Here is a 24,614-nt window from a genome sequence, read left to right on the forward strand (position 1 = left end):
GCTTGACCGTCCGCACACCCCTGCAGTGGTGTTCACTTTATCTCCCTCTGCCCCGTCTCCCCCCTCCCCCCGCTGCCCCGCACCTGCTCACCTGTTCGTCCGCCTGTCCCACCCCATTCCCAGGGCTCGTGGCTGGCTCGTCTCTGGGAGCAGCCCGCTGCTCGGCCTGCGCTCGTCTGTCCGGATCCCCTCCCTCCCCGCCTGACTGTCTGTCTCTCCCCCTGTCCGTCCGTCCGTCCGTCCGTCTCTTCTTCGTCCGTCTGTTCATCCCGACGTCTCCCCTGCCATAGGCTCCGCTTGTCTGGTGCTGGCTCCCTGGCAGCCCGCCCTGGCCCACGCCTCCCCCCGCACTAGGAGTCCTGACCCTCCCGTTTTCCCCGCTCTGCCCCAGGTGTCTCCAGAACTATATCCCGCCCCAGAGCCTCACCCTGTCCTGCCCCGTGTGCCGCCAGACCTCCATCCTGCCCGAGCAGGGCGTGGCCGCGCTGCAGAGCAACTTCTTCATCACCAACCTCATGGAGGTGCTGCAGCGCTCCCCCGAGGGCAGCAGCCGCCCGGACGCCGCCGCGCTGGACCCCGTCAGCGCCGTCACCGGCCAGCCGCTCTCCTGCCCCAACCACGAGGGCAAGGTGAGTGCCCCTGGCCGGGGGGAGGGCCGGGACAGGAGCCCCGGGGGGGAGAGGACCAGGGTGCCCCTGTTTCCTGGGGAGGTGGGTGCCCCTGGCCTAGGGGGGAGGGGCAGGGTGCCCCTGTTTCCTGGGGAGGTGGGTGCCCCTGGGAGAAAGGGCCCGGCCAGGGTGAACCCACTTTTCAGGGAGCTGGGTGCCAGCCTGGCTTGGGGAAGGGGGCCCAGGCAGGAGCAGATGGGGAGAGACCAGGGTGACCCCACTTCTCCGGGAGCTGAGTGAGAGAGTGAGGGGGCTTTCTGGCCTGGTGCCAGCCACCCCCCTGGGCCTGGACAGCCAGGGCTGGGGGCCCTGCAGCTGCGGGAGAGGGGCAGCCCCTGACCGCCCCCCCCCTGCCCCCAGGTGATGGAGTTCTACTGCGAGTCGTGCGAGACGGCCATGTGCCGCGAGTGCACAGAGGGTGAGCACCGGGAGCATGTCACCGTGCCGCTGCGCAACGTGGTGGAGCAGCACAAGGCCGCGCTGCAGCAGCAGCTCGACGCCATCAAGAGCCGGTACGGGGCCCCCGCTGCAGGGAGGGGCAGGGGCTGGTTCCCGGGGGGGGGTGCTACGGAGCTGCCCCCCCCCCCCCCCGGCCCCCCCAGCTGATGATGGGTGGGGGCTGTGGGGAGGGGCTGCCCTGTGGGAGCCAAAGGTGGGGAGCGGGCTGCCCCCGGGTGAACTCCCTGCCCCCCCCCCGGCTGCCCCAGCTGATGATGGGTGGGGGCTGTGGGGAGGGGCTGCCCTGTGGGAGTCGAGGGGGCGGGCTGCCCGTGGAGGCTGTGGGGGGAGGCTTCCCTGTGGGAGCCAAAGGTGGGGAGCGGGCTGCCCCCGGGTGACCGCCCTGCACCCCCGCAGGCTGCCCTACCTGACGTCTGGGAGGGTAGGGGCTGGGGGAGAGGCCCTGCCCCATGGGAGCTGGAGGGAGGCCCCGCCCCCCGGTGACGGCCCCGCCCCCCGCAGGCTGCCCCAGCTGACGGCTCCGCCCCCCGCAGGCTGCCCCAGCTGACGGCTGCCATCGGGCTGGTGACCGAGATCAGCAAGCAGCTCCTGGAGCGGAAGAACGCCGCCGTGGGCGAGATCAGCGGCTCCTTCGCGGAGCTGGAGCAGGCCCTGCAGCAGCGCAAGGGGCTGCTCGTGCGTGACCTGGAGACCACCTGCAGCGCCAAGCAGAAGGTAGCCCCTCCCCCTCCCCCTCCATTTGCCTGTGGTCTGGTGCTCTGGTCTGGCTGGGGTCAGCCCCGCCTCGGAGTCCCCGCCTCTCAGGGTCCCCGCCTCTCAGCAAGTGCCCCTGGTGGGAGCCCGTCGGGAGACTTGTACCCAAAGGGAGCCAGGCACTCCCCGGCCTGACTCTGCAGTGACTCCGCCAGCGGGGACGGCAGCCCGGCGACCGCCCCGGCCCCTCCTCCGCCCTTTGCTCTCCAGCTGGTCGCACCGGCTGGCTCCCTGCAGAGCGGGGCCCATCCCTGGGCGTTAGTTGCTAGCTGCCAGATGTCCGGGCAGTTGAAGGGGCCGTTGTCTTGTGGGGCTCCCCATGGCCGTGGGCCCCAGGCAGCCAGGCGCAGTCTCAGCCGACTCCTGGGTCTCTGCCAGCCACCTTTCCCCACCTAGTGAGCCACGCACAACCCAGGGGAAACTGAGGCACACAATATTTATCTAAAATATGAAAAATTCCCACTGCGTGTCAGCCCCCTACCCCCCCAGACCTGCTTGACCCACCCAGCACCTCCGGAGCCCCGTGCCCATACCCCCCATAGACCCTGCCATGCAGAGCAACCTGCGAGACAAGTCCAAGGAAGTGCCCCCCAGGCCTGGCAACGGGCAAGGCAGCTACACACTGCTCAGAGGGACAATGCTGCCCCCCCGCTCACGGCCCTGCAGCCCCAGGGGGAGCAGCATTGTCCCTCTGAGCAGTGTGTAGCTGAGCATCCACCTGGGCCTGCCTTGCCCGTGCCCTGCTGGCTCCCTGCCCCCGAGCCCCGCCCCACCCTGCCCCCCGGCTGCCCCTGCCCCCCTGCCCCGCTGGCTGATGTCCCCCTTCCCCAGGTGCTGCACGCCCAGCTGGACGCCCTGCGGCAGGGCCAGGAGAACATCCTGAGCAGCTGCACCTTCACGGAGCAGGCGCTGCACCACGGCACGGAGACGGAGGTGCTGCTGGTGAAGAAGCAGATGAGCGAGCGGCTCAGCGCGCTGGCCAGCCAGGAGTTCCCCGAGCAGCCGCAGGAGAACGACCAGCTGGACTACGTGGTGGAGACGGACGGCGTCCGCAAGTCCATCCTCAACCTGGGCGTGCTCATCACCACCAGCGCCATCGCCCACAAGACGGTGGCCACGGGCGAGGGGCTGCGGCACGCGGTGGTGGGGCAGCCCTCCTCCCTCACCATCACCACCAAGGACAAGGACGGTGAGCTGGTGCGCAGCGGCAGCGCCAGCCTGCAGGCCCAGGTGACGGCGCCTGACGGCGGCCGGGCTGAGGCCGAGGTGCTAGACAACAAGAACGGCACCTACGAACTGGTGTACACGCCGCGGCAGGAGGGTGACTTCCTGCTCTCCATCCTGCTGTACGGGCAGCCCATCCGGGGCAGCCCCTTCCGCACCAAGGCCCTCAAGGCCTGCGACGTGCCCCCCTCGCCCGACGACGTCAAGCGCCGCGTCAAGTCCCCCAGCAGCGGGCACATCCGGCAGAAGGCTGTGCGGCGCCCCTCCAGCATGTACGGCAGCGGCAAGAAGAAGGAGAACCCCATCGAGGACGAGCTCATCTTCCGCGTGGGTGAGCCTGGGGGCCATTGAGAGTAGGGGCTTGCCCAGGGGTGGCACCTAAGCAGGGAGAGGGTCCTGCAGGGGGCACAGACCTCCTTAGGCCTCCTCAGCCTTCCCAGAAATGGCCAGGGTCTGCCCAGGGTCAGCTCGGAGTGACGCCAAGCAGGACTCTGGGGCAGCGTCTCCCCTCAGGGCACCTGTCCCAGGGCAAGGACCCTGCTCCGCTTCAGCACCTCCTGGGTCTGAGCTCGGAGCGTTCAGCCCCCTGGTCACCCCGGGAGCTCCCTGCAGTGAGTCTCCCTGGGTGGGACCCCTGGGGGAGCCTCACCCCCAAAGGGCCCTGCCCCCCACACCGCAGCCAGCCGTGACTCCCCGCCCGCGTCTGACACAGACGGGTTATTATCATTGGGAACCCAGCGTAGAACAGAGCTTGGTAGCACCGAGATCAGGGACCTTGGGCAAAGTCTATCATGGGAGGCAGGGCCCTGGGCCCTCGACCCGAGTCCCCAACCAGGAGACTGACTCGCTTCCAGCTGCCCGGCCTCCATCACACCTGTTGCCCTCCTCCGTCCTTTGTCCCTTTCCGGGTCCAGCCGGTCACCTGGGCTGCATCAACCCCCCCCCGGCTGCTCCTTGCAGAGGAGGGGGCCCGGCCAGCAGCTGCCAGGCTACGAGTGTCGGCCGGTCACACAAGGCACAAAACGAGATTAAACTAGCCATAGGGACATAGAGGGTAACAAGAAAACGTTCTACAGACACATGAGAAGCAAGAGGAAGACCAAGCACAGGGTAGGCCAGTTACTCAGTGAGGAGGGAAAGAGAATAACAAAACACAGCAAGGGCTGAAGTGCTAAATGCCTGTTTGGTTTCACTTTTCACCTCATCCACTCAATGTGCAGCGGCAGTCAAAAAAGCGAACAGACTGTTGGGAATCATAAAGAAAGGGATAGATAATAAGACAGAAAATATCATAACGCCTCTATATAAATCAATGGCACGCCCACATCTTGAATACAGCGTGAGGGTGTGGTTGCCACATCTCAAAAAGGCAACAAAAATGATGAGGGGTATGGAACGGCTTCAGTATGTGGAGAGATTAATAAGACTGGGACTTTTCAGCTTGGAAAAGAGGCGACTAAGGTGGGATATGATAGAGGTCTATAAAATCATGAGTGGTATAGAAAAAGTAAACAAGGAAGTGTTATTTACTCCTCCTCATAACTCAAGAACTAGGGGTCACCAAATGAAATTAATGGGTAGCAGGTTTAAAACAAACAAAAGGAAGTATTTATTCACACAATGCACAGTCAACCTGTGGAACTCCTTGCCAGAGGATGTTGCGAAGGCCAGGACTATAACAGAGTTCAAAAAAGAACTAGGTAAGTTCATGAAGGATAGGTCCATCAATGGCTATTGAACAGGATGGACAGGGATGGTGTCCCTAGCGTCTATTTGCCGTAAGCTGGGAATGGCCGACAGGGGATGGATCACTTGATGTTTCCCTGTTCTGTTCATTCCCTCTGGGACACCTGGCACTGGCCACTGTCGGAAGACAGGACACTGGGCTGGATGGACCTTTGGTCTGACCCAGTATGGCCGTTCTTATGGTCAAACGTTAGCAGCGATCAGATGACAAACATAGCCAGCCTCAGTGTGAATGGGGCAGGAGCTGAGGCTAGCTCTGAGGGTAGGCAAAGAGCAAGGTAAGACTGTAGACAGGTTAGATGTCTTCCAGTCAGCAGGGCCCGATGAAACGCACCCTAGAACACTCCAGGAGCTGGCTGAAGAGATCTCCGAGCCATTGGCCGGTAGCTTGGAGAACTTCTGGAGGACCAGAAACTGGAAATGGTCAAATATAGGTGTCAGGGATCCACAGGCCGGTGCTCTGTCCCAGGTCCAGGACAGCCCCTGGCAGGCCCCTGCAGGGCGTCGGCCCCCTCCGGGTCACACTCGCTGGGGTCAGCCCCTCGGCTCCCCCCCAGGGACCGACCCTCAGAGCCCCCAGCCCCCACGTCATGCCGGGAGCCCCCTCAGCGAGTCCCCCTGGTGGGAGCCCGGCGGGAGACTTGTCCCCAAAGGGAGCCAGGCACCCCCCTGCCTGACTCTGCAGTGACTCTGCCAGCGGGAACAGCAAGGGGGTGCCTGGGGGTTTGGACCCAGCGCAGAGTCCTGGGTTAGCGCCGGGTCGGATCAGAGCCCAGAGCCCCCCTCTCCTTGTGCCACCCATCCTTAACACCCCCCCGGCCCCCCTCCGCACTTTGCTCTCCAGCTGCTCGCACCGGCTGGCTGCCTGCAGAGGGGGGCCCATCCCTGAGCGTCGGTTGCTAGGTGCCAAATGTCCGGGCAGTGTCTTCTGGGCCTCTCCGTGGCCCGGGCCCCAGCCAGCCAGGCACAGTCCATCACATCAGGACCTATCTATAAAACGGGGACTAACCCAGGGAATTACAGACCAGTCAGCTTAACCTCAGTACCTGGAGAGATAATGGAGCAATCAATCGGTTTGTAAGCATCTAGAAGATAATGAGGTAATAAGTAACAGTCAGCGTGGTGTAACTATGCGGTTCTGGCGGGACCCAACTGAGAGTGCCAATGCAGGACAAATCGCTCAAACAGGGCAGTTACAGCCCAAGGCTGGGGTTTTTCCACCTCTAAGGCAAACCAAACCAGCCAGACCAGAGAGGACGTCGGTCTCACCCCACTGGCTAACCGCAAGTCTCACAAGCAATTCCCTTAGACACTCCAGTTTCCCAGTATCACCACCAGTGCCACTCGTTAGGGGACAAATGGTTGTGAAAACCAATACCCCAGTAAAAGAAAAAAGGTTCTCCTGATCCCAAAGGACCAAGCCCCAGACCCAGCTCAATATACAAATCAGATCTTACCCACAAATCACGCTGTTGCCAATCCTTTAGAGTCTAAAATCTAAAGGTTTATTCATAAAAGGGAAAAGACAGAGATGAGAGTTAGAATTGGTTAAGTGGAATCAATTACATACAGTAATGGCAAAGTTCTTGGTTCAGGCTTGTAGCAGCGATAGAATAAACTGCAGGTTCAAATCAAGTCTCTGGAACATCCCCAGCTGGGATGGGTCCTCAGTCCTTTGTTCAAAGCTTCAGTTTGTAGCAAAGTCCCTCCAGAGATAAGAAGCAGGATTGAAGACAAGATGGAGAGGAGGCATTAGCCTTTTATAGTCCTTTCCAGGTGTAAGAACACCTCTTTGTCCTTACTGTGGAAAATTACAGCAAAATGGAGTCTGGAGTCACATGGGCCAGTCCCTGCATACTTTGCTGAGTTACAAGGCGTATCTGCCTTCTATCCATGGGTCAGTTGTAGCTGATGGTCCTTAATGGGCCATCAAGCAGGCTAGGCAGAGCTAACACCAACTTGTCTGGGATGTCACCCAGACGCATAGCATAAGTTTGAAATACATGACTTGCATCTGAAGAAGTGAGGTTCTTACCCACGAAAGCTTATGCTCCCAATACTTCTGTTAGTCTTAAAGGTGCCACAGGACCCTCTGTTGCTTTTTACAGATTCAGACTAACACGGCTTCCCCTCTGATATTTGAAATACAGACAGTTTAGAGCCAATATTTATAACTTCAACTACAAAATTGATACACAGATATAGACAGCATAATTATACCCAGTAAACCATAACCTTGTCTTAGACACCTCATGTGACCCCCTTTATACAAGATTTGGTGCCACTACAGGACTTTGGTTGCAACCATGTTCTATATGGTCCCAGATTATATCAATAACGTCACAAGCGTGGATTTGTCAAGAACAAATCGTGCCCTTCTCTGCCAGGGTAAGAAGCCTTGTGGCTGGGGGGAAGCGGGAGATGTGCCTAGACAAACCTGCTGTGAGGTGAGTGCGCAACTTCTTGGAAGCCGTACTCCGAGCTGCAAGGACATATCCAGATTGTACCCTGGGGAATGTGACAGCACATGGAGTGGGGTCCCGCAGGAGTCTGTCCTGGCTCTGGTGCCGTTGGATTCTTCATCAGTGATTTGGATACCGGCATAGGGAGTGCACTTACAACGTTTGTGAACAGACTGGAGAAATGGTCTCAAGTAAATAGGATGAAATTCAATAAGGACAAATGCAAAGTACTCCACTTAGGAAGGAACAATTAGATGCACACATACAGAATGGGAAATGACTGCCTAGGAAGGAGTACTGCGGAAAGGGATCTGGGGGTCAGAGTGGATAACAAGCTAAACAGTGTAACACTGCTGCAAAAGAAAGCAAACATCATTTTGGGATGTATTAGCAGGAGTGTTGTAAGCAAGACACGAGAAGTAATTCTTCCACTCTATTCCACGCTGATTAGGCCCCAACTGGAGTAGTGTGTCCAGTTCTGGGCGCCACATTTCAGGAAGGATGTGGACAAATTGGAGAAAGTCCAGAGAAGAGCAACAAAAATGATGAAAGGTCTAGAACACATGACCTATGAGGGAAGATTGAAAGGACTGGATTTGGTTAGTCTGGAGAAGAGAAGAGAAGAGACGACTGAGAGGGGACATGATAACAGTTTTCAAGTACATAAAAGGTTGTTACAAGGAGGAGGGAGAAGAATTGTTTTTCTTAACCTCCGGGGATAGGACAAGAAGCAATGGGCTTAAATTGCAGCAAGGGTGGTTTAGGTTGGACATCAGGAAAAACTTCCTGTCAGGGTGGCTAAGCACTGGAATAAATTGCCCAGGGAGGTTAGACAAACACCTGTCCGGGATGGTCCTGCCATGAGTGCAGGGGACTGGGCTAGACGACCTCTGGAGTCCCTCTGGTCCTACCCTGCTGTGATTCTGGGCCCGCTCCCCATACCCCTCCTGCCTGGCTGCCCCGGCTGAAGCCTCTCACCCTGTGCTCTGCCTGTAGGAAGCCGAGGCCGGGAGAAGGGGGAATTCACCAACCTGCAGGGCATCTCCACCTCCAGCTCTGGTCGCATCGTGGTGGCCGACAGCAATAACCAGTGTGTGCAGGTAGGGACTCGTCGGCTCCAGCCCCCTCCCCTGCCCCCCCCAGCTTCCCCCCACTGACCGCCCTGCTCTGCCCCCACCAGGTCTTCTCCAACGAGGGCCAGTTCCGGCTGCGCTTCGGCGTGCGGGGCCGCTCCCCTGGGCAGCTGCAGCGCCCCACCGGCGTCACGGTCGACATGAACGGGGACATCATCATCGCCGACTACGACAACCGCTGGGTCAGCATCTTCTCCCCCGAGGGCAAGTTCAAGGTGAGAGGGCAGGGCAGAGAGTGACCAGGGGGCCGGTTAGTGCCCAGAGGGGACGGGATTGAGGGAGGGAAAGACCTGCCTGGGGCAGAGATGGTGGGTTTGAGTGTCTCCCTCCCCCTGGAATGAAGGGGAGACCCTGACAGGGAGCATCTGTATACTGGGGCAAAGGACACATTTGGAAACCCACTTCACAACTGGCCTGTGGAACTCTCTGCCACTAGGTCCCCCTGAGCCAGGAGCTGAGCAGGATGACAAATCTGAGGACCTATCCCAGACTGAGGTGTCATTAGAGGAGGTTTGGGAACAGATTGATAAATTAAACAGCAGTAAGTCACCAGGACCAGATGGAATTCACCCAAGAGTTCTGAAGGAACTCAAATGTGAAATTGCAGAACTATTAACTGTAATCTATAACCTATTGCTTAAATCAGCTTCTGTACCAAATGACTGGAGGATAGCTAACGTGATGCCACTTTTTAAAAAGGGCACCAGAGGTGATCCCGGCAATTACAGGCCAGTAAGCCTGACTTCAGTACTGGGCAAACTGGTTGAAACTAAAGTAAAGAACAAAATTGTCCGACACGGATTGGTAACAGGTTAAAAGACAGGAAACAGAGGGTAGGAATAAATGGTCAAGTTTTCAGACTGGAGAGAGGTAAATAGTGGTGACCCCAGGGGTCGGTTCTGGGCCCCGTCCTATTCCACAGATTCATCTGGAGAAAGGGGTAAACAGTGAGGTGGCAAAAGGGCTACGAAGAGATCCCACAAAACTGGGTGACGGGGCAACAAACTGGCAGGTGAAATTCAATGTTGATAAATGCAAAGTAATGCCCATGGCAACCAGAATCCCAACTCATCAATACAAAAACTAAATCCATGGGTTAGTCTCCAAGGTGCCACAAGGACTCCTCGTTGTTTTTACACAAACTCATGTCCCCCTTGCTAAATACTCACCCCTTCTCGTCAACTGCTCGAAAGGGGCCACCTTGTTTACATTGGCCTTGTTAACCCTACAAAACTGATTTGCCCCCTTCTCGTCCACTGCTGAGAACAGCCCACGTCCACCTTCATTGAACTAGCTCGTTAGCACCGACCCCCACTTGGTAAGGCAACTCCCAGCTTTTCATCTACTGTGTATATAGACCTGCTACTGTATGTTCCACTCCATGCATCTGATGAAGTGGGTTCTAGCCCACGAAAGCTTAGGCCCAAATACATTTGTTAGTCTCTAAAGTGCCACAAGGACCCCTCGTTGTTTTTATAATCCCAACTATACCTATAAGCTGATGGGGTCTGAATTAGCTGTTACCGCTCAAGAAAGAGATCTTGGAGTCACTGTGGATAGTTCTCTGAAATCATCCGCTCAATGTGCAGCGGCAGTCAAAAAATCCAACAGAATGTTGGGAATCATTAAGAAAGGGAGAGATAATAAGACAGAAAATATCATATTGCCGCTATATAAATCCATGGTTCGCCCACATCTTGAATACTGTGTGGAGATGTGGTCACCCCATCTCAAAAAAGATATATTAGAATTGGAAAAGATACAGAGAAGGGCAACAAAAATGATGAGGGGTATGGAACGGCTTCTGTATGAGGAGAGATTAATAAGCCTGGGACTTTTCAGCTCGGAAAAGAGATGACTAAGGGGGGATACAATAGAGGTCTATAAAATCATGTGACTGGTGTGGAGAAAGTCAATAAGGAAGTGTTATTTACTCCTTCTAATAATACAAGAACTAGGGGTCCCCAAATGAAATTAATAGGCAGCAGGTTTAAAACAAACAAAAGGAAGTATTTTTTCACACAATGCACAGTCAACCTGTGGAACTCCTTGCCAGAGCATGTTGTGAAGGCCAAGACCATAATAGGGTTCAAAAAAGAACTAGGTAAGTTCATGGAGGATAGGTCCATCAATGGCTATTAGCCAGGATGCGCGGGGATGGTGCCTCTGTTGGCCAGAAGCTGGGAATGAGTGACCGGGGATGGATCACTTGATGATTCCCTGTTCTGTTCATCCCCTTTGGGGCACCTGGCACTGGCCACTGTCGGCAGACAGGAGACTGGGCTAGATGGATCTTTGCTCTGACCCAGTAGGGCCGTTCTTGTGCCCCGTAACGAGCCTACAGAGCAACGCCCGAGGGGTTGAATAGCGGGGTCTAGCCCCCAGCCCAGGGGCCCTTCCGCAGGGACAGGTTATTGGGGACATGTTCCCGTTCCAGACGCGGGGCTGGGTGGAGGGAGGCAGGGCTCGTGCAGGTTCCAGCCCCCAGGCCACGTGATCCAATGTCCTGCTCCCTGCCGCTGCAGACGAAGATCGGGGCTGGGCGGCTGATGGGCCCCAAGGGCGTGGCCGTGGACCGCAATGGCCACATCATCGTGGTGGACAACAAGGCCTGCTGCGTCTTCATCTTCCAGTCCAACGGGAAGCTGGTGACCAAGTTTGGCGGCCGCGGGACGGCGGAGCGGCAGTTTGCAGGTACCCTCGATGGTAATACCGCGACCAGCAGGTCCTTACTACTGCATGCCTTTGGCTTGCTGCTGGGCCAGCCTGGTGAGTTCGGGAACCTTCACTCCGCTGGGTTGCAGGGCGCTTGGACAGGCAGCACACACTCGTGGCCTGAGTGCGAGACTGGGGTCCAGGACTCCTGGGTTCTCTCCCTGGCTCTGGGAAGGGAGTGGATGCTAGTGGTTAGAGCAGGGGGGGCTGGGAGCCAGGACTCCTGGGTTCTCTCCCTGGCTCTGGGAGGGGAGTGGATGCTAGTGGTTAGAGCGGGGGGGCTGGGAGCCAGGACTCCTGGGTTCTCTCCCTGGCTCTGGGAGGGGAGTGAGGTCTAGTGGTTAGAGTAGGAGGGGACCAGGAGCCAGGACTCCTGGGTTCTCTCCCAGCTGGGAGGGGAGTGGGGTCTAGTGGTTAGAACAGGGGGGCTGCGAGCCAGGACTCCTGGGTTCTCTCCCGGCTCTGGGAGGGGAGTGAGGTCTAGTGGTTAGAGTAGGAGGGGACCAGGAGCCAGGACTCCTGGGTTCTCTCCCAGCTGGGAGGGGAGTGGGGTCTGGTGGTTAGAGCAGGAGGGGGCTGGGAGCCCGGACTCCTGGGTTCTTTTCTCTCTTTTCTCAGCACTTCTCCTCTGAATGGCCGTGATGCCCTTCCCGGCTGGTGTTTCCTGCTGAGGTCTCTCCCTCTCTAATGGGTCTGGCAGCTGCTGTGGTCACTAACTGCCCCTCCCCACACGCCCACCCCAGGGCCCAGGCTCACCAGCTGCTCTGACAGCATTCACCGCGCATTAACCTCCGCTGCCCCGGCGTGTGGCCCTCCCTGCCCCATCCCCAGGAGAGCTGGCAGACCTGCCCCGCCACGAGGCAGGCGCTCGTTCCCCCTGCCCCACGAGCGGAGCCCACTCCAGCCCCGTGCGCTGAGGCAGGTTCAGGGGTTTCCTTCTCTCCTCCCAGGGCCCCACTTCGTCGCTGTTAACAACAAGAACGAGATCGTGGTGACCGACTTCCACAACCACTCGGTGAAGGTGAGTCGGGCCCTGGCTCTGCCCGTGCCCCGGCAACTAGCCACAGGATGGGCCCTGGGAGGGACCCTTCAGCGGGCCAGACCCCGGGGTCCCGCTCTCCCTCCCCACACAGCGCCTCAACGCCCCAGAGATTGACCCCCTGCGCTCTGACCGCCTGCGTCCCGGCTGAGCTCTGCCCAGCGCGTCCAGCCATGACGGGTCCTGGGGGGCCGTGTCCTGCCGCCGCCCCCCGCCCAGCCGGGGGCCCCCGCCCCCCCCCCCCCCCCCCCCGGGGGCCCCGGCCCCCCCCCCCCCCCCCAGCCGGGAGCCCCGCAGCTCAGGGCAGTGCCGGGTTCGTCAGTCCCCGACCTCAGCGTGGGGTGTCCTTGGGGAGCCCAGAGCAGAGCAGTTACGAGGTCGCCACCGAGCCTGTCTGCTGTGGAGTGTGGAGTTGGGCTCTCCCTCGCTGCCCGTTCCCCGGCGCCAGCCCGGCCCCCCTCGGCCTGCCCGAGTCCCGTGCTCCGGGGGCTCCCCAGCCCTTGGTGGCCCTCCATCGAGCCAGCGCCCCCTCCAGGTTCCAGCTCTGCCCCAGCGCGGCTCGTAGCCCTCCTCCCAGCCGGGCGGGTCCCTGCCAGCCCAGCGCTGGGTCGGGGGCTGGTGGGGTGACGAGCCCCTCCCCACCCAGGTGTACAGCGCCGACGGCGAGTTCCTCTTCAAGTTCGGCTCCCACGGGGAGGGGAACGGGCAGTTCAACGCCCCCACCGGTGTGGCCGTGGACTCCAACGGCAACATTATCGTGGCCGACTGGGGCAACAGCCGGATCCAGGTAAGCAGCGAGGGCCGGGACCTACCGGGGGGCCCTGGGAGCCTGCCGGGTGGCGGTTCCTCCCCTCCCCCCACACATTGGCATTCCTGTCTCCGGCATTAGAGAAATAGGACTCTAAGCGCCCGGCCCCATTGTGTCTGGTGATAGTATGTTCCGCAGGCTCGTCACACACAGAGCGGGAGGGGATTTCCCTGGTCCATGAGACCATCCCCAGGGCTGGCACTAGTGGGTAGCGATCCGGGCCGTGTCAGACCCCCCGCGGGCCGTGTCAGACCCCCCGCGGGCCTGGCACTGTGATGGGCGGGGCAGGGGCCCAGGTTGTTCCAGGGGGTGGGGAGACCCTGTTGGGGGTCGGTGCCACGGCTCTGCAGTAAATAACAGCCACACTGGGTCAGAGCAAAGGTCCATCTAGACCAGTATCCTGTCTTCCGACAGTGGCCAGTGTCAGATGCCCCAGAGGGAATGAACAGAACAGGGAATCATCAAGTGATCCATCCCCTGTCGCCCATTCTCAGCTTCTGGCCAACAGAGGCTAGAGACACCATCCCTGCCCATCCTGGCTAATAGCCATTGATGGACCTATCCCCCATGAACTTACCTAGTTCTTTTTTAACCCCTGTTATAGTCTTGGCCTTCACCACATCCTTTGGCAGGGAGTTCCACAGGTTGATTGTGTGTTGTGTGAAAAAATACTTCCTTTTGTACGTGTTACACCTGCTGCCTATTAATTTCATTTGGTGACCCCTAGTTCTTGCCTTATGAGAAGGAGTAAATAACACGTCCGTATTTACTTTCTCCACACCAGCCATGATTTTATAGACCTTTATCATATCCCACCTTAGTTTTCTCTTTTCCAAGCTGAAAAGTCCCAGTCTTATTAATCTCTCCTCATTGGGAGCCGTTCCAAACCCCTCATCATTTGTGTTGCCTTTTTCTGAACGTTTTCCAAGTCCAATATATCTTTTTTGAGATGGGACGACCACATCTGCACACAGTATTCAAGATGTGGGTGTGCCATGGATTTATATAGAGGCAATATATTTTCTGTCTTATTTATCCCTTTCCTAATGATTCCCAACATTCTGTTCGCTTTTTTGACGCCGCTGCACATTGAGTGGATGATTTCAGAGAACTATCCACAGTGACGCCAAGATCTCTGTCTTGAGTGGTAACAGCTAATTTAGACCCCATCATTGTATATGGGATTATGTTTTCCAATGTGCATTACTTTGGATTTATCAACATTGAATTTCATCTGCTATTTTGTTGTCCAGTCACCCAGTTTCGTGAGATCCTTTTGTAGCTCTTCGCAATCTGTCTGGGACTTAACTATCTTGAGTAGTTTTGTATCATCTTCAAATTTTGCCACATCACTGTTTACTAGGGCTGTCAAGCGATTAAAAACACTAATTGCGATTAATCACACTGTTAAACAATAATAGAATTCAATTTATTTAAATATTTATGGATGTTTTCTACATTTTTATACAGTGCTCAGTTTATATTTATTTTTTATTACAAATATTTGCAGTGTAAAAAAACAAGAAATAGTATTTTTTCAATTCCCCCATTACAAGTACTGTAGTGCAATTTCTTTATCCTGAAAGTTGAACTTACAAATGTAGAATTATGTACAAAAATAACTGCATTCAAAAACGAAACAATGTAAAACTTTAGAGCCTACAAGTCCACTCAGTCCTACTTCTTGGTCAGCCAATCGCTCAGACAAACAAGGTTGGTTACAATAGAGGAGGTATCTGAGCCTCTAGCTATTATCTTTGGAAAATCATGGGAGACAGGAGAGATTCCAGAAGACTGGAAAAGGGCAAATATAGTGCCCATCTATAAAAAGGGAAATAAAAACAAGCCAGGAAACTACAGACCAGTTAGTTTAACTTCTGTGCCAGGGAAGATAATGGAGCAAGTAATTAAGGAAATCATCTGCAAACACTTGGAAGGTGGTAAGGTGATAGGGAACAGCCAGCATGGATTTGTAAAGAACAAATCATGTCAAACCAATCTGATAGCTTTCTTCGATAGGATAACGAGTCTTGTGGATAAGGGAGAAGCTGTGGATGTGGTATACCTAGACTTTAGTAAGGCATTTGATACGGTCTCGCATGATATTCTTATCGACAAACTAGGCAAATACAATTTAGATGGGGCTACTATAAGGTGGGTGCATAACTGGCTGGATAACCGTACTCAGAGAGTTGTTATTAATGGTTCCCAATCCTGCTGGAAAGGCATAACGAGTGGGGTTCCGCAGGGGTCTGTTTTGGGACCGGCTCTGTTCAATATCTTCATTAACGACTTAGATATTGGCATAGAAAGTACGCTTATTAAGTTTGCGGATGATACCAAACTAGGAGGGATTGCAACTGCTTTGGAGGACAGGGTCATAATTCAAAATGATCTGGACAAATTGGAGAAATGGTCTGAGTTAAACAGGATGAAGTTAAACAAAGACAAATGCAAAGTGCTCCACTTAGGAAGAAAAAAATCAGTTTCACACATACAGAATGGGAAGAGACTGTCTAGGAAGGAGTACGGCAGAAAGGGATCTAGGGGTTCTAGTGGACCACAAGCTAAATATGAGTCAACAGTGTGATGCTGTTGCAAAAAAAGCAAACATGATTCTGGGATGTATTAACAGGTGTGTTGTGAGCAAGACACGAGAAGTCATTCTTCCGCTCTACTCTGCTCTGGTTAGGCCTCAGCTGGAGTATTGTGTCCAGTTCTGGGCACCGCATTTCAAGAAAGATGTGGAGAAATTGGAAAGGGTCCAGAGAAGAGCAACAAGAATGATTAAAGGTCTTGAGAACATGACCTATGAAGGAAGGCTGAAAGAATTGGGTTTGTTTAGTTTGGAAAAGAGAAGACTGAGAGGGGACATGATAGCAGTTTTCAGGTATCTAAAAGGGTGTCATAAGGAGGAGGGAGAAAACTTCTTCACCTTAGCCTCTAAGGATAGAACAAGAAGCAATGGGCTTAAACTGCAGCAAGGGAGGTCTAGGTTGGACATTAGGAAAAAGTTCCTAACTGTCAGGGTGGTTAAACACTGGAATAAATTGCCTAGGGCGGTTGTGGAATCTCCATCTCTGGAGATATTTAAGAGTAGGTTAGATAAATGTCTATCAGGGATGGTCTAGACAGTATTTGGTCCTGCCATGCGGGCAGGGGACTGGACTCGATGACCTCTCGAGGTCCCTTCCAGTCCTAGAATCTATGAATCTATGAATCAGGAAATAGCGGGAGTAAACCCCCCTGCCCCTTAAGTCTGATGGAACCTCCTCTATCGCTCCCATGGACAGGAGCGTAAAAACCTCCTGTATAAGGAGTTGCTCGTGAGAGGGGTCCCTGAAGAGGGACGGGGAGGATGGGAGGAGGGGGACAAAGAAAATTGGAGAGCGTATCCCCTTTCCACCGTGCGAAGAACCCATTGGTCCGAAGTTATAAGGGACCACGCACAGTGGAAATGGGAGAGGCGATCCTGAAATAAAGGGAATGGATCCTGGATGGTGACTAGTACGCCGTCCTCGGGCGCACCTTCAAAAATTTTGCCTGGGCCCTGAAGATGGTCTAGGAGGGCCTTGGTTCTGACCGGGTTGGTGGCCGGTGGATCTCCTTCTACCACCTCGTCCACGTCTTCTGGAAAAGTTTTGTCTTGGACGAGGGGGAGGAAGGTAGAACCTTTGAGGCTGTGGTCTAAAGGGTCTGCGCTGGGGTCCTGGGACATGCATCCCCAGGGAGCGCGTGATGGTTCTGGAATCTTTAAGGCTCTGTAACCGAGAGTCCGTTTTGTCTGAGAACAGGCCCTGCCCATCAAATGGCAGATCTTGAAGGGTCTGTTGCAGTTCTGGCGGTAAGCCAGACACTTGTAGCCAGGAGATGCATCGCATAGCTATGCCCGACGCTAGTGTCCTAGCAGCAGAGTCCACTACGTCCAAAGAGGCCTGTAAGGAGGTCCTAGCCACCTTTTTACCCTCTTCCACCAAGGCCCCAAACTCATCCCTCGAGTCTTGGGGGATCAACTCCTTAAATTTACCCATGGAGTTCCACGAGTTATAATCATAGCGGCTCAAGAGCGCCTGTTGGCTTGCGGCTCTGAGCTGCAGACCCCCCCGTTGAGTAAATTTTGCATCCAAACAAATCGAAACGCTTGGCGTCCTTTGATTTGAGCGCTGCAGCCTGTTGACCATGGCGTTCCCTTGCGTTCACTGAGGACCCCACCAGTGAACATGGCTGAGGGTGAGTATACAGGTATTCATACTCCTTAGAGGGAACAAAGTATTTCCTCTCCACCCCTCTGGCATAGATGGTGGGATAGAGGCAGGGGTCTGCCATATTGTCTTGGTGTTAGCCTGAATGGTGTGGATGATGGATAACGCTACCCGGGGTGGGGCATCAGCTGAAAGGATGCTCACCACCGGGTCCTCCAACTCCACTATCTCCTCTGCTTGGAGATCCATGTTACATGCCACCCTATGTAAAAGGTCTTGGTGAGCATGTAGGTCTATTGGGGAGGGACCCAAGGCCATTGTCCCCGCCACCGCCTCATCTGGGGAAGATGAGGAGGATGCTTCAGGGGGTAATGGATCCTGTGGCGGTTCCAGTTGCGAGGGGTCCTGATGTCCAGGATCCATTGTATCGGGGTCTGGGGCCGGCGTAGGAGTCAGCGCAGGTGCCTCCATACCCCCCGGGGGGGGGGGGGGGGGGGGGGCCGGGGGGGGGCCCTGGGACCCGGGGCTCTGAACGTGCTGGGCGGCAGGCCGCCAGTGGAGCCCATTGGGCTTGGTGATATGCCCACGGGGTCCAGAAAGACCAGTGTGCAGGATCCTGTCTAGGGTCTTCGGCCCCATCCTGCCACTGGCCCAGGTCGTCTGCTGCCTGACCCGGAGCGGCATAGGCTGAGCGGGAGGTGCCGTCAGACTGTGAAGAGTGTGAGGCAGATCGTGAGGGCCAGGGCAGTGCGGAGCGTGCGTGCATTGACTCCGCTGGGAACGGTGCCGAGCGGTGCCGGCCCACAGGAGAGCGGTCTCTGCGCGGTGCCGGGGAGCGGTACCGGGATCGAGAACGGTGCCGATGGTCATGCCGGTACCGAGATCCAGACCTGGATCGCGATGAAGACTGTCTGTGGGAGCGGTGCCGGGAGCGGCCTCTCGAGCAGGATCGGCGCTCAGACCGGTGCCGGGATCTGCGTCAGGAGTCCGAACGGTACCGAGGTGCGGGGCGGTGCTGAGAGGTGGAACGGTACCGGGAGGAAGATCTGGGCCGCAAGTACGACTGGTGCCGTGATAGACAACGGCGCCGGGACTGCGAGCACTGCCGGGACCTGCTCCTAGACCGGTAGCGGTGCCGCGTGTCCACGCTCGGAGATGGAGGGCGTAGTAGGGTTGGCTTGCCCCTAGACTGCACCGTGCGGTTAGGGTGCGGTGCCGCAGTCTGAGATGGTGCCGGTTCTGTGAGGGCAATGAGGTCCCTCACCATCGCAAACGTCTCTGGCGTAGATGGAAGACAGGGCTCAACCATGGTACGGGTTGGGGAGCCAGTCCGCACCGGACTCAACGGCCCTTCTGCCGGTGCTGGAGTCAACGGTGCTGATGTCGGCGCCTGTATCCTCAGTTGCTCCGGTCCCGGATGCGAATCAGAGGTTGGCAAGGGGGGTGCCGGTGCCTGCTGTTGTGAGGCAGTCCCCTCCAGTTTACAAGGTCTCGTCTGACCCGGAGACAGGGACCGGCGCCGAGGAGCTTGCAGCGGACGCGGTGCCGGCGGAGGTTGGTGCCGTGGGACTTTATCCACGTCTCCTCGGGGTGCAGTACTGGAGGTTGCCGCCGGAGCACTGCGCACTGAGGCGCTCGGTGCCGGAACTTGGCGTGACGAAGGAGGCTCCAGGCTGAGGGCCGATTCCATGAGGAGCTGCTTGAGCCTAAAGTCCCGCTCCTTTTTAGTTCGAGGCCGGAAAGCCTTACAGATCTTACACTTATCGGTCTGGTGAGACTCCCCAAGACACTTTAAACAAGAGTTGTGGGGATCCCCCGTTGGCATAGGCTTAGCGCAGGTCGCGCACGGTTTAAACCCCGGAGCCTTGGACATGAGCCCGGGCGGCATGCCAGGGGGAAAGGGGGGAGAAACCCCCTTTCAGCCCGCTAACTTCACTTATAAACTACTCTAGAACTATGAATTACTAAACTACACTAAATCTATAACTATACAACTAACTAATAACTACAACAATACCTAGCCGGGAAGGAAGAGCTAGGGAGAGTGGAGGACAGCTATGCTGCGCTCCACAGTTCCAACGACCGTCACGGGCGGTAAGGAGGAACTGAGGGGGCGCTGGGTCGACTGGGGTATATATCCAGCGCCATGAAGGCGCCACTCCAGGGAGCTCCACAGCCGACCCACTGGGTGTTTCTAGGGTGAAAATTCTCCGACGATTGTGCACGCAGCGCGCACACACCTAATTGGAATCGATATGAGCAAGCACTCGAAGAAGAACTATAAGCTTCTGTGTTAACCGCAAAAGAACAACCTGTTAATCAACAGGAAAGCTTGTGCTTCTGTATTCCTAATAAGGTGCTGCTTTTCTGTTAAGGAAAATTACTAATGAAGAAGTGTGTTTGACTAATTGTGGTTTTAAGCTATATAAGCTTTTGGGTTTCTTTGTTCGAGAGAGCTGCCAGATTGGTGGGCTCTCCCTGCATGCTTGTAATAAAGGAGCCTCAGGCTGTTCTGATCCAAACACAACGCGTGGTAATTTTTCCACAACATGTTCTTAATTAGTATTTCTTCATTTTAAGTCTTTTCAGCACCTGTGTATGTCATGAATATAGGGGGAAGGGTAGCATAAAATCCCTGCTTGGCAGCTGTACTGGATTAACCCTGTAAAGGGTTAAGCAGTTCAAATAACCTAGTTGGCACCTGACCAGAAGGACCAATGAGGAAAGAAGATATTTTCAAATCTGGGGAGAGGCAGGATTTGTTTGTTGTTCTGTATGTTGTTCCCTCTCCGGATGGAGGGAGAAGGCAAGCAGGTACAACATCTCCTGAAACATATACCTGAAATAATCCATCTAAAACCAAAGAAATTGTGAGTAGGGCAAGGAAATGCGCTAGGTTATCTCTTGTTTTGGCTTGTGAATTTCCCTGTGCTACAGAGGTAGTTTCATTCCTGTTTTTGTAACTGTGAAGCTGAGTCCAGAGGGGAATCCTCTGTGTTTTAAATCTTTTTATAGCCCTGTAAAGTTACCTTCCATTCTGATTTTGCAGGTGTGATTCTTTTACTTTTTTCTTGATAATAAAGTTCTTCTTTTAAGAACCTGATTGATTTTAGTGTCCTGAAGATAAAGGGTCTGGTCTGTACTCAAATTGCTAAGGCAATTGGTTGGTATTTTATTCCGAAGCCTCCCCAGGAAAGGGGGTGAAGGGGATTGGAGGGATATTTTGGGGGGATAGGGATTCCAAGTGACCCTTCCCTGAATTTTTGTGTAAATCACTTGGTGGTGGCAGCAATACCATCCAAGGACAAGGAAAGGAATTTGTGCCTTGGGGGAGTTTTTAACCTAAGCTGGTAGAAATAAGCTTAGGGGGTCATTCATGTAGGTCCCCACATCTGGACCCCAGAGTTCCAAGTGTGTGTGGGGGTACCTTGACAGTGTACCATTCAGCATTTGTGTACCATTCAGCATTTGTGTACATGTTTACAGTAGAGGATTTCAAGTGTAGATAAGCTACTTATTTACTGCAGAATATTTCAAGTGTGGATAGGCTGCATATTGACCAGATAGATCATTACGAAGAGGAGATCTGAAAGTGATGCAAGCAAGAGACGGCGAAAACAACTGAGTGAAGCAGCAGCTAAGAGCTCAAAGCCAATAACTTCATTTCTCAAACCACTGGAAAACACGCCTTACCCAACAAACAATGCGACAGATAATGAAAACTCCTCAACTGCAACAGGTGATATTTCAATGCCAATACCTGAACATGAGGGCAGTACTCAAGAAGGAGATGTGCCAACAGTAACAGATGCAGCAGAAGATCCTGTGTACAATCAAGAAACTCAACAGCAACAGGGATAGCTCAGTGGTTTGAGCATTGACCTGCTAAATCCAGGGTTGTGAGTTCAATCCTTTGGGGGGGCCACTTAGGGATCTGGGGCAAAATCAGGTGTTGGTCCTGCTAGTGAAGGCAGGGGGCTGGACTCGATGACCTTTCAGGGTCCCTTCCAGCTCTATGAGATGTGTGTGTGTATATATCTTATGTAGCAAGCAATTCATGAGTACTACAGGTTTGACTGTGACTGACATTGGAATTATTAACAAGAGCAATGCTGCCTAAATGCAATCTTTTCTTCAAATTAGTTGTTTTGAAATTCCAAGTAACATTCCACGAGATGCTGATAATCCTGCTTTCCTCACTTGTCCGCTGACAAAAACCTCTTCCAAATGGTGAGACCTGCACAAGAGACTGGTTATTCTGGAGTACGGAAAAACAATCTCTGTACTGTGCACACTGCTTCATTTTGAACAAAAGTGCTGCAAATGCATCAGTTCTCTCTGATCAATCAGGATGGAGCATCAACAGAGGTTGGAGGAAGTTGAAAGAGCAAATACCATCACATGAGAGTTCAACGTCACACAAAGAAAACTATGTTGCTTGGAAATCAGCCAGTAGGGCAGCATCGGCTGAAAGTTCAGTTGAGAATTTACTCCTGACTGAACTCTCTACAGAAACTAATAACTGGAAAAAACGTCTTGAGTGCATCCTGAACGTCATCCTTTTTCTTTCTGATTGGGGATTGGCTTTCTTTGGTTCCAGTCAATGTATTGGTGATTGTGAAACGAGTTTGAGCTATGTGGGTCATTCGTACAAACAACAATTCTTGATGAGATTCGAAATGCCAAGTATTTTTCAAGTATTGTTGATGCCACTCCAGATTGTTCTCGCAAGGAACAGACTACTATGGTTATTCGATATGTTAAGATTGTAGACAGCTCAAAATTGTCAATTGAAGAAAGGTTTATTTTGTTTGATAATTTCATGAGAAAAACTGGGAAAGAAATTGCTGCTCAAGTTCTAGCAATTCTAGAAGGTTTTAAGTTAGATTTTCAAGTCTGCATTGGTCAAGCCTATGACAATGGATCTAATATGGCTGGGAAGTACAAAGGTGTACAAGCAGTTCTGCTTGAGCATAATTCAAACTGTATTTTTTCCAGCTGTGGAAACCACACACTAAACCTTGTAGGTGTTGACTATCCTGAATCATGCAAGGAGGCAATTACTTACTTTGGAACTGTTCAGCAAATGTACAATCTCTTCAGTAGCAGTCCACAAAGGTGGGAAATTCTGAAGCATTATCTTCCTGTTTCACTGCATGGGAGGTCCAAAACTAGATGGTCTGCACGGATTGATGGTGTTCAACCAATAGCGCAACATTTGAATTCAGTGAGAAAGGCTTTAAATGAGCTTGAATCTCTCAATCTCACTGCACAGGCTCGAACTGAACTTCAGTCTATTCAGAAACACATGTCCAAACTTGAATGCATTCTGATGTCATCTTTGTGGATGAAGCTACACCTCTACCCCGATATAACGCGACCCGATATAACACGAATTCAGATATAACGCGGTAAAGCAGCACTCCGGGGGGGCGGGGCTGTGCACTCTGGTGGATCAAAGCAAGTTCAATATAACGCGGTTTCACCTATGCGGTAAGATTTTTTTGTCTCCCGAGGACAACGTTATATCGAGGTAGAGGTGTAATTATAAACTCATGTTCCCTTGCACTTGCTTTTATCTGAAGCATTTTCACTCAATAAACTCCAGTCTGGTGTTCCTATAAACCTGTCTAGTGCCTTGTGCTGAGGAGTCTGGGAACTGAGGTGGAACCAGGGAGCTGGGGTGTACCGTCACCCCGTTGCCGGGGTGCAGAAGGCATGGGAATATAACTCCAGGACTGGGTTAAAATCATGCTTGGTAAAAATCAGATGACGTGGAACTGGAAATTAATCAATTAAAATTGGTGTGCTGGATATTAGGCCTGATTGGTGGACAATAATGAGGGGGTGGGCTATTCTGCCATCACTGCCTTTTGGGGTCCTTAGAGAAAGAGACTTTGGTGGAGGAGAACAGATGGAGGCTACTCGAGCAAACGTCACCAGCATCTGCCGCGCTCACCATCTCCTGGGACCCGGGGCCTTCTCGACTATGCCTGAGGGACGTCCTGACCAACCTGGGACAAAAAGGACCCAGATACATCCTCTCCCCCACACCACCCTGGCTCCAGCTGGATCCTGGCCACCACCTGACCTGAAATGGGCTGGGACTGTACAGCAGCAGCAGCTCCAGCCCCTCTCAGCTCACATCCTTGCCTTTCCCCTGTGACGTTACTGATATATTCTGGGACCATATCGATCATTGTTGCAACCAAGGTAGTGGCACCAAATCTGGTATAAAGGGGGTCAAATAAGGTGTCTAAGACAAGGTTATGGCTTGGTGGTTATGATTATGCTATCTGTATGCATATATCATTTTTGTATTTAAAGTTATAAGTATTGACTCTAGACTGTCTGTATTTCAAAATTATGCTGTGCTTCTGGGTGACACTCCAGACAAGTTGGTGTTAGCTCTGCCTAGCCTGTTTGATGGCCCATTAAGGACCATCAGCTATACAATTGACCCATTGAGAGAAGGCAGATACGCCTTGTAACTCAGCAAAGTATGCAGGGACTTGCCCATGTGACTCCAGACTCCATTTTGCTGTAATTTTCCACAGTAAAAAATAAATAAATAAATAAATAAATAAATTAAAGTAAGGACAAAGAGGTGTTCTTACACCTGGAAAAGACTATAAAAGGCTGATGCCTCATCTCCATCTTGTCTTCAATCCTGCTTCTTACCTCTGGAGGGACTTTGCTACAAACTGAAGCTCTGAACAAAGGACTGAATGACCCATCCCAGCTGGGGATGTTCCAGAGACTTGATTTAAACCTGCAGTTTATTCCATCACTGCTGAAAGCCTGAACCAAGAACTTTGCCATCACTGTATGTAATTGATTCCATTTAACCAATTCTGGCTCTCATTTAGATATTTTTCCTTTTATGAATAAACCTTTAGATTTTAAAGATTCTAAAGGATTGGCAACAGTGTGATTTGTGGGTAAAATCTGATTTGTATATTGACCTGGGTCTGGGGCTTGATCCTTTGGGATCGAGAGAGCCTTTTTTCTTTTACTGGGGTACTGGTTTTTATAACCATTTGTTCCCATAACGAGTGGCACTGGTGGTGATACTGGGAAACTGGAGTGTCTAAGGAAATTGCTTGTGAGAATTGTGGTTAGCCAGTGGGGTGAGACCGAAGTCCTCTTAGTCTGGCTGGTTTGGTGCCTTAGAGGTGGAAAAACCCCAGCCGTGGGCTGTAAGTGCCTGTTTTAAGCGATTTGTCCTGAATTGGCACTCTCAGTTGGGTCCCGCCAGAACCGCATCGTTACACCCCCAAAAGCAGCGTTATCAGCATCTCTGATACGTCTGAGGGCCTGCTGAACCCAGGGGGTTCCTGCTGAAACTTGCTCAGCTACAGGCAAAGGGGAAGGGAAGCCATTCAAACAAAAGCCTCATTCACTG

At 53.7% G+C, this 24,614-nt stretch overlaps 1 protein-coding gene across 1 annotated transcript; it reads left to right on the plus strand.

The window, feature by feature from the left end:
- Window positions 1-389: 389 nt before the first annotated feature.
- On the plus strand, window positions 390-18,886 carry LOC112112038 (tripartite motif-containing protein 3). The gene is made up of 11 exons (XM_024207747.3): window positions 390-629; window positions 1,029-1,180; window positions 1,661-1,841; window positions 2,712-3,435; window positions 8,309-8,412; window positions 8,493-8,660; window positions 10,971-11,139; window positions 12,111-12,181; window positions 12,846-12,986; window positions 17,896-18,211; window positions 18,612-18,886. The coding sequence occupies exons 1-11, from the start codon at window positions 516-518 to the stop codon at window positions 18,884-18,886; spliced, it is 2,415 nt and encodes an 804-aa protein (XP_024063515.3). The 5' UTR covers window positions 390-515.
- The last annotated feature ends 5,728 nt before the right edge of the window (window positions 18,887-24,614 follow it).

This window comes from Terrapene carolina, unplaced genomic scaffold, assembly GCF_002925995.2.
Source record: "Terrapene carolina triunguis isolate 2854851 unplaced genomic scaffold, T_m_triunguis-2.0 Scaffold303, whole genome shotgun sequence".
Taxonomy (NCBI): domain Eukaryota; kingdom Metazoa; phylum Chordata; order Testudines; family Emydidae; genus Terrapene; species Terrapene triunguis.

What these genes read in the sequence shown, in the direction of transcription:
- LOC112112038 (XM_024207747.3), top strand. Translation starts at nt 516, where the DNA reads ATGGAGGTGCTGCAGCGCTCCCCCGAGGGCAGCAGCCGCCCGGACGCC. An exon ending in GCAATAACCAGTGTGTGCAG is followed by an intron (nt 8,413 to 8,492) that starts GTAGGGACTCGT and finishes TGCCCCCACCAG; the next exon opens with GTCTTCTCCAACGAGGGCCA. An exon ending in GGGGCAACAGCCGGATCCAG is followed by an intron (nt 12,987 to 17,895) that starts GTAAGCAGCGAG and finishes GGAGCGGCATAG; the next exon opens with GCTGAGCGGGAGGTGCCGTC.